This window comes from Phoca vitulina, unplaced genomic scaffold, assembly GCF_004348235.1.
Source record: "Phoca vitulina isolate PV1807 unplaced genomic scaffold, GSC_HSeal_1.0 scaffold12, whole genome shotgun sequence".
NCBI lineage: Eukaryota > Metazoa > Chordata > Mammalia > Carnivora > Phocidae > Phoca > Phoca vitulina.
Window position 1 is genome coordinate 26,628,879 of NW_022589715.1, and position 12,721 is coordinate 26,641,599.

General features: G+C 41.0%; 1 protein-coding gene across 10 annotated transcripts in view; it reads left to right on the plus strand.

The window, feature by feature from the left end:
* The window catches only part of AAK1 (AP2 associated kinase 1), a 156,157-nt gene that overhangs the window by 124,262 nt on the left and 19,174 nt on the right, over positions 1 to 12,721 (plus strand). For 3 of the 10 annotated variants that reach the window (XM_032410799.1, XM_032410806.1, XM_032410805.1), the window contains 3 exons: positions 4,299 to 4,531; positions 5,830 to 6,005; positions 8,066 to 8,170. In XM_032410799.1, coding sequence (XP_032266690.1) covers positions 4,299 to 4,531; positions 5,830 to 6,005; positions 8,066 to 8,170 — 514 coding nt within the window. The remainder of the gene's footprint in view (positions 1 to 4,298; positions 4,532 to 5,829; positions 6,006 to 8,065; positions 8,171 to 12,721) is intronic. The other 7 variants (XM_032410800.1, XM_032410807.1, XM_032410802.1 and 4 more) reach the window with 4 other exon arrangements.

Below are 12,721 nucleotides of genomic sequence, written 5' to 3' on the forward strand. Positions count from 1 at the left end.
CCCCGGGCCGTGGTTAAAGTGCTTGATTTTTTTTATTATGCCCGAGGTCAGGATGAGGTAGTCTCTAGAAGGTAGAGGTTTAACAAAAAAGATTCTAGGCTAGTGGTGAAGATGAGCATTCTTATTTATCACTCTTAAAATTAGACTGGCAGAAAGAGCTGTTCACTGTCTCTGTCGGTGCCAGTGTTGAGCAGTCAAGGACCTCGGTAGGATTAGAGCGCATCCCTTTTGGGGGCCTTTCCAGTCTCTGGAGGTTTGCGTGGGCTCCCACCTTTACCCTGAGTCCTGACAGGGTTTTTATTTATCCTTGGTCTTGGACAACATTACCTCATTTAAGTCTACCACGTAGCGGCCTTCAGGGGCCTCCACGCTGGGACCATTTACCGTGACCCGATCCTCCGGGCACCAGAGCATCTGAGTGCTGTTTGAGCCATCTTGTCAGTTCAGAAATTGGGCATGTTTCCACTTCTAGATACTGGCTGACTACAGCGTCAGAACGCCTTACTCCTCTCCTGACTGATCTTTACAGCTTCACCATCCTCCCGCACGTTGTATCTGGCCTCTACTAAGTGCTCTTAATTCTGTACTCACATATTTCTGAGTGATAGTGAAGAAAATATCATAGTGATAGAAAAAGGCTTTGTACATATCCGGCCAATAGAGTATCACAGCTACTCTCTTATTCCCAGGGAAGTCCAACTACTAAACAAATGAAGGAAAAGTAAGAAACCATCTTTCTGAGGATTGATTTCTAATAGAGTTTTGTCGCCCATCTTAAACCAGAAAACCATCCCTTCAAAAGGAAGCAGTGCCGTAAATAGATTGTCTTCTTTGAGCCTCAGCTAAGTGTGTGTTCAGTGTCTTTACACCTTCGTTTCTGAAACAACTCAGTCTTCCTGCAGGCATGTGGTAGACAGCTACTCTCTGTATTTTTAACACAAACAAAAGTTCCTCTTGTTCCTGCTCTCGCTATCTCTCTGTCAAATAAATAAATAAAATCTTTAAAAAAAAAGAAAGAAAAGAAAGTTCCTTGGGGCACCTGGGTGGCTCAGTCGTTAAGCGTCTGCCTTCGGCTCAGGTCATGATCTCAGGGTCCTGGGATCGAGCCCCACATCGGGCTCCCTGCTCCGTGGGAAGCCTGCTTCTCCCTCTCCCACTCCCCCTGCTTGTGTTCCCTCTCTCACTGTGTCTCTCTCTGTCAAATAAATAAATAAAATCTTAAAAAAAAAAAAAAGAAAAAAAAAAAAAAGTTCCCTTTATTAAAGGGGTTAAAAAAAAAAAAATTATGATATGGGGGCGACTGGGTGGCTCAGTCGTTAGGCGTCTGCCTTCGGCTCGGGTCCTGGTCCCAGGGTCCTGGGATTGAGTCCTCCGTCGGGCTCCCTGCTCCCTGCTCGATGGGGAGTCTCCTTCTCCCTCTGCCTCCCCCCCTGCTTGCTCTCTCTCTCAAATGAATAAAATCTTAAAAAAAAACCTCTAAAAAATTATTATATGATGTAGGTAGTTGAGATCGTAATTATCTAGTTTAGTCCCCTTGTTGGAAACTAGGCCCCAGGCTAGAAAGGGATTACCCAAGACACACAGACTGATAGCAGCAGAGCTGGGGAAATAACCAAAGAATCCTGATCTGTGTTTAAGGATAATAATAACAAATGTTCATCCAGGGAGATGAAATGATCAACAGCCATTGACCACATTTCTTATGAGGTTCCCCTTTGCTGTCCCTCTCTTGGGAATGAATTATAAACCTTCTCCATGTTCTTTGGCTGAAAACGTACTTTGGGCATTTTGCTCCAGGATAGTTGGTTGAGGGGATGGAGAAGGAACAGGAGCAGAACTTGCTTCAGCCAGGAGCCAGAGAGCTTCCCAAATTTGACCCATCCCTTTCTCTGGTGACCCTTGTCAGGACTTACCTAGAGAAGCAAGTGAGTGAATGTAAGGAATTGCCATCTTAAAGCAGTAATTTACAAGAGGAAAATGGCAGTATGCCATAGATGTTTATTATAATTTTATTAGTAACAGCCAAAAGAATCAAAGTAACCTAATTGTTCAAAAACCCAACTGTGCAGCCATTAAAAGTCATGGTTATAGAGTTTGTACAACAATGTGAAACACTCATGAGATAATGTTGAAATTATGGGAGAAGTATGTACTTGAAAAGGGATTTAAATATAAGATACCAAAAAGATAAAAACAGTTGTATTAGGATAGTGGGATGGAAGTCTGGGTGGTTTTTCTCCCCCTTTTGTGTATATTCTTACATTCCTGGTCCGACTATACTCCTTTTATAATTATGTATATATTGTTCTTTAAAACAGTCTCTAGCAAGACAGACATCTGAGTCTACTTTGATTCTCCTCCCACTGTGGTTTGTCTGTCCCCCACTTTCCCTTCCTAATCCCATCTTTGGAGTAGACATGATAGTGAAGAAAAGAGAGTCCTGAGCAGTAATCAGGAGACATGGATTCTGTCCCAATTGACTCTATGACCTTGAGCGACCACTTAGCCTCAGGGGGCCTTGGTCTCAGCTCCTCTGAAGCGAGGGAGTTGGGATCTGCGCTCTCTAAGGTCCCTTTGACTCTCATATTCTTAGATTTGAAATGGAAATAAAACTGTCTGCCTGACATGGTCATTGTGAGGAATAGCTGAATGGATTGGAGTGGTTTTGTATTAGTAGATTGCTGTGATAGGGTAAGGTGTCCTCATGAAGTGTCTGTTCTTCAGTATGCTGCATTGGGGATAAGTGAGAGGAAGAGAAAATGTTTTCCAAGTAGTCTGGACTCTTCAAAATAAAGGAACTCACCAGTGAAGCATACCCTTCTCAAAGCAATGAATGTCTTAAACTCCAAGAAATAAGCTAATCTAGATCTGCCCATAAAGCCATGGTGGTCTCTGTGGGTACTGGCTCTAGGTTGGCTGTTGCAGGTGCAGCCCTGGGCCCCTGAAGGAAGTTGTGGGGCCGGAGCTCTGGTCTTCCCAGGGCACTCTGCTTCTCCCTCAGAGATGCCTCAGCTTCTTTACCCTCTGACCTTAACCTGAGTGATGTTGGAGCCTTGTACTGTATCATTCGTTCGGTTGGTGAGTGGTTGTGTCCTCATACGTGCACGTAACCTGCCTCAGTAAAATCCAGTGTGCGTCAATACAGGGACAGAAAATCTCAGGCTGTCAGCATCCTGACGCAAGTAGCTGGCCCCTCTGGTTTCCTTTCTCTCCCAGGACTTACCTTCAAAGGCACCAAATGTGAGAGCTGAGCTGCAGCATGGAGGGACGTCTTAGTCTGAAACGAGGGACTGGAGGGAAGGGATAGGCCTTTAATATTCTGAATCATTTTGTGTCTGAACTGACAGAATTAAAGCATTAGGTGGTCTTCTTAATGCTATTTTTTGTTCATCTTCCTGACGTAGCACTTTGTAGATTGTGTCTGATGCTTGACGTCTAACCACGTGGCCACAAGGATGTTCCTACCTATTTGTTTTTCTGTGGTGACAGTTTGTTCTGCCTTCTGAAAATGGCCCAAATCTCAAGAGTCCTTGTGTTATTATTAGATCAATTATCATCAAGGGCTTTTCAAATTTTTTCTTATTTCTTCTTATATTCTCTACCTGGTTCTTCAGTGCCATTTCCAAACTGAAGGTGGGAACAAGTTAATCCCACTACCCCAGTGCTGTACATTTTCTCAGGGGAGCCACAGAAATAGAATCTTGTGGACCCATCTTATCAGTGAAATAAAGAGCCTTAATAACAAAACAAAACAAAAAGCACTACCATTTATGAATTACAATGGAATCCTAACTTATTCCCAACCAGTAGTCTGAGCTATGTCAGAGTCAGGGATCTCTTAGCAGAAATTGTTCAGCTCAGATGTATTTTAGCTGGAGGTGTGCTTTCTGTGGTAGTAGATTGCTTAAAGCATGCTCTTTGGAGGCATTCTGAATGAGTTCCTGTGTGACCCCAGAAGCAGAAAGTGGTCCTGTAGGATACATTCTTGATTTTTGGAGTTAGAAATAGCTTCTGCAATCTTATGCACTGGGCTGTATTGTGTATGGTTGCTCTGTATATTATTGCTGATGAAGATTGAAATTTATGTATAAACAGCAGATAAATACCATGCCATCAGTCCCAAAGTTATAGCTCCGATTGTCAAAAACTGTTTTTTCTTTCTGGGTGTTATTGGTTAAATTCGCCACTTGAGCCCCATGTTAGCTCTCACGTGGCATTTTTTATTATGCTTATCTGTTTATTTGTTTTTCCTTTCCCTTCTTTTGGGAACACTTGCCATTTTTTTTTCTTTTTCCTAGCAGATTCAAGCCCCAGTAAGACAACAGCCAAAGGTTCAAACAACCCCACCTCCTGCCGTCCAGGGGCAGAAACTTGGATCTCTCACTCCTCCATCATCCCCCAAGACCCAACGTGCTGGGCACAGACGGATTCTCAGTGACGTAACCCATAGCGCAGTCTTTGGGGTCCCTGCCAGCAAATCAACCCAGCTGCTCCAGGCAGCTGCAGCTGAGGCCAGCCTCAATAAGTCCAAGTATGTGGTGCTTCCCCTTTCTCTTTTTCACTTTTGTGGGCCAGGGCTGCTGTGGGCCACTACTATGTAATTCTCTGCATCTGTATGTAGATGTGTATGGGTACATATATATGAAGGTACGTATGTGTCTGTGTCTATTAAGAAACTGAAGTTGCCTGTAGTACCTAGACCATACTGATCTTAAGGAAAAATTTCATACTTGCTTTACTGTTTCCATTCTCTTATCCATTCCGTGTTCTGCGGAGTATTTCTTAAAATCTTAGTCTGACCAACCCTCTCCATGATGAAAATCTTTCATTGGCTCCCCATTGCCAGAGGGATAATATCTGAACTCATTGGTTAACAGACCAAAGGCCACTGTATCACATTTGTGGATTTGTCATTCTCTGTCTTTGTGAGCACATTGTTCATCCTGTGCCCTCTCCCTGAACTACCATTCTCCTCCTTGTCTACCTAGGAAACGCTTATTTAGTCATCAAGATCCATGTCAGCGGTTACCTTTTCTTTGGCTCCTTGGGTGTCATACATAAATTTGTCTGAACCTTTTTGGAGATGTATCACTTTATATTATCATTATTTATTTGTGTATCCAGCTGACCTAGCCTGCAAATTCCTCCAAGACAAGGACCATGTCTTAACCATTGTAAATCCAGTGATCGGCTCTGTGCCTGAAATAAAGTAGATTGCAGTGAGTGCTAGGTAAATGCAATTTTGGACCCTCAGCTTTCTTGGAACTGTGGACTCTAAAGTTAAAAATCTTGAAGTCGTTAGTTAAATGCAAAGGGCATCAAGAGAGACTTCAGAAGAAAATTAGGTAATAATACCTACAAACACAAGATAGTGATAACCGTGTTTATTTCTCCTTAACTGTGATGGTGACCACTCATGGCGGCCCTTCATTCTATGCATGCTAGATCCTGACCGCTGGGAGGCAGCCTGAAAAGGCATCAGTCCCAGCCACTCTGGGGTCAGTTATTGTAGAGGTTAGGGTGGGTGGCGTCACAGGAGTCACAAGCCTAAGAAGAGGCTGCTTTGGGATTCTGGATTGAAAGGACTTGCTGATGAGACCAAAACTCTAAGCAAGAGATTAAAGAAGTAGTGGGAGATAGTGGATCATGAAGGAAAGGGAGACATTTATTTCACACAGTGATAAAAGTATCTGTGAAAACTGTCCAGTTGCCTTGGAAAGCCCTTTTAGAAAACCACTGCAGAAAATAATGATTTGACTCAGAAAACAATTTGATCTCAAAACAAAGAGAAAGTAGATTGACCCTTTTTCAACTTTTTTCATTTCGTGGGGGTGGGAACCTACCTAGGTCTGCAACCACCACTCCATCAGGCTCTCCTCGGACCTCCCAGCAAAACGTTTATAATGCTTCAGAAGGTTCTACGTGGAATCCCTTCGATGATGACAATTTCTCCAAACTCACAGCTGAGGAACTGTTGAACAAGGACTTTGCCAAGCTGGGGGAAGGTGAGCAATTGGTGTCCTGTGATTCTTAAACCCTAACTCTAGAGGGGTATGCATGTGAAAATGTAGGGTTGGGTCTTTCCTTCCCTCAGAGGCTTGATTTGAAGTTTGAGTGCAAATTGCTTTGAATGTTTACTAGAGCACTGATGGTCTTTTCATCCACAGGAACTCCTGGCCAGTTGTGAGTGGCAGTAAGGAGAGTGGAACACTATTAGCAAAGATTTGGTAGCATAGAGCAGGATGATACTGTCAAGCATGGTCATTCCTTGGAGGAGTGTAATGGTTTTCTTGTCCTATGTGTGTTTATTATCCCAGAAAGTTATAACTGCTTACCCAGGAGAGAGTGTGCCCTCACGTGAACTTTGAATCTTTGATTACGGTCAGAGTTCTGTAGTACTGTTGACTGACTGTAGAGAAGTGATCAAATAAATAGAAGGTACCGTTTCTACTCTCAAAAACCCACAGTCTAGGAGCACCTTAGTGGCTCGGTCGGTTAAACGTCCAACTCTTGATCTCAACTCAGGTCTTGATCTCAGGATCATGAATTCAAGCCCCTCGTTGAACTCCACATAAAACAAAACAAAACAAAACAAAACAAACCCACAGTCTTATTTTGAAAGGTGGGACTCATACACACAGAGACACATGCACACTTTGGAAAACAACAACATGCCCTGGAAAAATTCTTCAAAAAGAGTACCTCGGCATTAGACAAGAGCACAGGGTAAAGGAATGATTAGAAATGAGTGAATGATACGAACTTTGACCATATCTTTTAACTTTACTCTTCTAACTTTTGTTAATCTCTTTTAACTTTAACTATTATTTTATAGATATCTTTTAAAAATTTGTATTACTTGGGGTGCCTGGGTGGCTCAGTCATTAAACATCTGCCTTCAGCTCACGTCATGGTCCCAGGGTTCTGGGATCGAGCCACACATCGGGCTCCCTGCTCGGCAGGAAGCCTGCTTCTCCCTCTGCTTGTGTTCCCTCTCTTGCTATGTCTCTATCTGTCAAATAAATAAATTAAGTCTTAAAAATTTTTTTTTATATTACTTTCTTATTGTTTTAAACAAAAGATAGGGTATAGGACTTAACTCTGACAGACAGCTAACTCATTGTCAAATTATTTCATTATTATGTATGCCAGTTACTGTTCTAGAATAAACAGAAATACCTTCATGGGCTATTGAAAACTCTAGTATTTTTGCACTTGATTAAGAGACTCCCAGGTTTTAAAATTCTTGTGTCTATTTTTCATAATTTCCTGTTTCTCTTCTGTCACATTAAACTGCTGCCATTGTGCCTGTCCCTGGTCACTTCTCACTCCTGCCGTTTCCCCCACGTCCCCTTCTCATGTGCTCTCCTGAACTGTTTCCAACATGGAAAACAGATTGGCAAACTCAGTAGAATTATATCAAAACAAATAGACTCAAAGTAAGGACTGGAGACATTATGCCTGAGTAATGTGCTTGAGGTTTGCTTATTATTTATTTATTTGAAAAAAATTTTAATTGTGATAAATATACGGGCGCCTGGGTGGCTTAGTGGGTTAAGTGTCTGCCTTAACCCCACTCAGGTCATAATCCCAGGGTCCTGGGATCGAGCCCTGTGTTGGGCTCCCTGCTCAGGGGGGAGAGTGCTTCTCCCTCCCCCCCCCCCCCCCCCCCCCGCTCATTCTCTCTCTCTCTCAAATAAATAAATAAAATCTTTTTAAAAATTGTGGTCAGTAAACATAACATAAACATGAACTTCTTAACCATGGTCAAGTATAGAGTTCAGTAGTGTTAACTACATACACATCGTTGTGCACCCAGTCTCTGGAACTCCTTCCATGCAAAACCGATGTGCTGTCTTTGATTCTCACAACTTCCTTTTCTCAGCTGTTGTCTCAGTTATTGCAATGATTAGACAAGGACCTGCGAATGTCCGAGATGTTGCCGTAGGGCGGTAAAAGGAGTCAAGTCTAGAATTCGGTTCAGAAGGTGCCCTCCACCACCTGCATGTGTGTGTGCATCATGGGATTCTGCTGGGATGAACTGAGTGGTGTTTTGTCCCTCCAGGGAAACATCCTGAGAAGCTTGGAGGCTCCGCTGAGAGTTTGATCCCAGGCTTTCAACCAGCTCAAGGTGATGCTTTTGCCACTCCCTCGTTTTCCGCCGGAACCGGTTAGTATAGCAGGTGCCTGAAACACAGGGCTCACAGTCGTTACCTCCACAGTTTCAACTGCTGCACAGATAAGCCTGGCACACCAGTAAGCCCCAAATCTTGTGTATTTTCTTTTATTCAGAAGATTTCCAATATAAAAGCTAGGGAAAAAGAAATCTCCAGAATCATTCTGAATTAAAATGACAGAATGATGTGTCAGTAATATACAGGATTTTTTCTCTCTAGTTCACATACATGCTTTAAGCAAATATTTCTAAATTTAAGAACATCACTCCGTTAATCGCTTGTAATTGCTTAGATCTTTGGAATGACTTGAAGAATTCTAAAAATTAGATGTTCTATCCTCTATCCAAGATTCTACTGAGCTGTGTTTCTGTGTGTGTGTGTGTGTCTGTGTCTGTGTTTACAGGGAGAGGAAGATATCTTTTTAAATTAGACCTTTTTTTAAATTAAAGAAGCAATAGTAAAAAACTAACTTTCTCCTTTATTAATAAAAATTATACATAGTCAACTATACTTCAACTAAAATTTCTTAAAATTAGAAAATTGTACATATTTATTACATAAAAGTCAGTAATTTATAGAAAAGCATAGAGAAGAAAGTTAAAATCCCCATAATCTCACCATTAAGAAGTAGCACACGGATACCATTTTGGTGTCTATTAGTGGCATTTAACCTTTTTAGGGTCACAGCTATCTTCATGAATGTAATGAAAGTTACAGATCTTCCTCACGAAAATACATGACCACATTTTGTACATAATTTTTAGCCTCAGCTTAAGACTCTAATGTACATCTTTATTGTCCTATTTTCAAACCAGATTTTCTCTCTTACTAAGTCTGGCACATTTCCCACATCATTAAAGACTCTCCTAAAAGATAAATTTTAAAAGGTCTGTATTAGGGGCGCCTGGGTGCCTCAGTCAGTTAAACGGCTGCCTTCGGCTCAGGTCATGATCTCAGGGTCCTGGGATCGAGCCCCACATTGGGCTCCCTGCTCAGTGGAGAGTCTGCTTCTCCCTCTCCCTCTGCCTCCCTCTCTGCCTGCCTCTCTGCCTACTTGTGCTCTCTCTCTATATCTCTGTCAAATAAATAAATAAAATCTTTAAAAAAAAAATAAAAGATCTGTATTAAATTGCTTCATATGGATTTGTCCTAATGTTTCTAACCAAGTAACCTCTTTTTTTTAAAACATTAATTTGGTTTCAGTGTTTTCCTGTTATAATTCCCTCAGCAACCATATGAGATTTTGAGCATATATATTCCTTGTAGATACGGAATTTGATATGCTTCCAAAATTGATCTTTTTAATTTTATTGATTAATTGCTGATTTTAACCTTATGTATTCTTTCTTCCCACCTTCTTTAGGTGTGTTAGCAGTTTTTCTAACATCATAAATTTATTTCTTATTGGAACTTTGGCTGTCATTGCATAATATCCTTTATGGTTTCTTTACGATAACCTCTAGAAGATTATTTGTTAAATCAAAAGATTGTCTTTTAAGGCTTTTGGTGCATATTTCTAAATATGCTAGCCTCTGAGAATGCTATACAAATTTTATTTTGATCAGCAGTGAATGAGAGTAATTTTCCCTCCACTTCTCCACCCAGCCCAGATCAGAAGCTGTAGATAGGACAGTGTTTACTGGCCACTTTTTTTTCTGGGATTTGTGTTGTTTATGTCCTTTGCCTTTTTTTTTTTTTTCTGATGTTCTTTGTTCATTTTGTTCTTATTAATTTGTAAGAGCTCTTCGTATATCCTGTACTGTAAACATTTTCCCCAGTCTGTCCTTTGTCCTACACAAATATATGTCATCTGACCCTCAACACCATCCTCACAGTTGAGGTAACTGAGCACAGACTAGTCTCTTTTCCAGGATCACATAGCTTGGAAGTGGCAGAGCAGGGACACCAACCCCCTGGCTCTAAAACTTCCTCTCTCAGGTTTTCTGCCACATAATGAGGCAAATTTAGTAATAATTTTCTAGAAAATCATAATGCAGTTAAAAAATTTTTTAAATAGGGATGCCTGGGTGGCTCAGTCGGTTGAGCATCTGCCTTTGGCCCAGGTCATGATCCCAGGGTCCTGGCATCGAGCCGCCTGTCGGGCTCCCTGCTCCGTGGAGAGCCTGCTTCTCCCTCTGCTGCTCCCCCTGCTTGTGCTCTCTCTCTCTGTCAAATAAATAAGTAAAATCTTTAAAAAATAAAAAAATAAAATTTTTTAAATAAAATAGAATAATGCATTTAAACCTTCCTTTTATAATATTTTCTTTGTATACATATCAATTTTCATTGTATGAAATGAAAATCACTTTAGCTAGAGATTTGTTGTTTTAGCATCTTTCCAAGACAACTCTTAGATGTATAAAATCTACCGTTTTCCTGTCTTCTAATTCTTTAACTTTTGTTTTTTTTTTTTTATTATAGATCCCTGTTCTTCTTAGGTTTGCTTTGTCAATATTAAAAGGAGCACAGTAAAAATTTTAAAAATTCTTCTTAAAAATGTAATGAAAGTGTTTAGAGTTTTTCTCCCACTATAACAGTGATTTTCAACCAGCATGAGAGTGGGGAGAGAGGCTCATTATAATCTGCTTAGAAGACTTGTCCACAGATATTTTAATATTCTCTTTGCCTCTCTCTTTAATTGCCCATCCCACCCTGACCCTTGAGGATTACACTGTTTATTGATAGTGCTGTCTAATAGGTGTGTGTTTCCCTTGTCAGAAAAAAACTGAAGTTTTAATCATATCCCATAAGTCTTCATATGATAATCTTATTGTTATTAATTTAGAATACACATTGGCCTTATTTGGGGGACATGCTTTTTAATATTAAAAAGTTAAAGGGTTTTGTGTTATTTTTTATTTTTAGCTTTGTTGTCTTACCTATGTAATTTTTTAAGTTTATTGATATTTTGGTCTGGTTTAAAGTGCTTCAAGTGTAATAGGCCACATGTTGACTAAATGTACCAAATGTATAAAGCATTGACCGTTGTCCTTGAGATAGAGCATCACACAGATGCCCAGCTATGGTACTGAGTAGGATATAGTTTCCTTGGAAAGGGGCTCATGGAATAAGCTCCAGGAGAGTTTTCTTTGCTGTTGAATGCTAACATTTCGTATTGTGTTTGGTTTAGTACAGATTGTTGAATGAATGAAAAGAATTGCTTTTTGCCAAAGGATAGGAGCTTGGATTCACCAATGTTAACAACAGAGGTCCCTACACATTTTCCATACACTCCCAGTTTTAGTGCCTGTAATTCCTGCTTATCACATGTTTTGTTGTTTGTCTATATGAACTGTTTTTTTAAGGATTTATTTATTTATTTGGTAGGGGGGCAGAGGGAGAGGGAGAAAGAGAGAGCCTTAAGCAGACTCCACACTGAGCACGGAGCCTGACGCAGGGCTCGATCCCACAAACCTAAGACCACGACCCAAATGGAAACCAAGAGTCCAGCACTCAAATGACTGCACCATCCAGGCGCCCCTGTATGAACTATTTTTAAAACAGTTTTTATTTTTGTTTTAGCCTTTTCTCCCCCTTTATGCTTACTTTGAAGGCTATAAATGGCTGTATTTTTTAAGGCACTTAAAGGCCCCTGCTTTAAAAAACATACATTTGAGTAGTTAAAACAGTAATAACAGTGAACATATACTGAGCACTTGCACTGGTTAAGTGCTTTTTTATGCATTATCTCAGGTCGTCCTTAAAACAGCTCTCAAGGGGTGCCTGGGTGGCTCAGTTGGTTAAGCATCTGCCTTCCGCTCAGGTCATGATCTCAGGGTGCTGGGATCGAGCCCCACATCGCCCGCATTGGGCTCCCTGCTCAGCAGGAAGTCCGCTTCTCCCTCTGCCCTTACCACCCCCCCCCCAGCCTAGGTGACAGCTGGAGAATGACATACCAGAGAGTTGTACCTGAGCAGCCCAGCTCAGAAACTGTAGTCATAACCCCATCTCAAGAAACTTTGTAAATCAGTGACACTAGCTTTTACGAACATTATAAAACATCTTCAGATTTTTTTCATCTTATCCAGCCTTTTTTTTTTTTTTAAAGATTTTATTTATTTATTTGACAGAGAGAGAGACACAGCAAGAGAGGGAACACAAGCCGGGGGAGTGGGAGAGGGAGAAGCAGGCTTCCTGCGGAGCAGGGAGCCCGATGTGGTGCTCGATCCAGGACCCTGGGATCATGACCTGAGCCGAAGGCAGACGCTTAATGACTGAGCCACCCAGGCGCCCCTTATCCAGCCTTTTTTAAACGAACATTTAGTATTTTTCCTTCTTCCTTGTTTGTGGTGTAAACTTTTATGTGTGCAACACTTTCGTTTTTTATAATGAAAGAAAATTATATCTAAATCCCAGAAATTAATATGTCCTCATTTGTATGAAGTATAGGATAGCATCATTTTTAGATGTTTTCTAATCAAGCTCAGACTGTTCACTATTTTAAACCTTCTGATCAACCAAGGGAGGAAATAAGCAGGAAATTTGGCAGTGAGTCAGAGAGGATGACAGAAGGGTTATTTTAAACACTTTTATGGTAAAAGCTG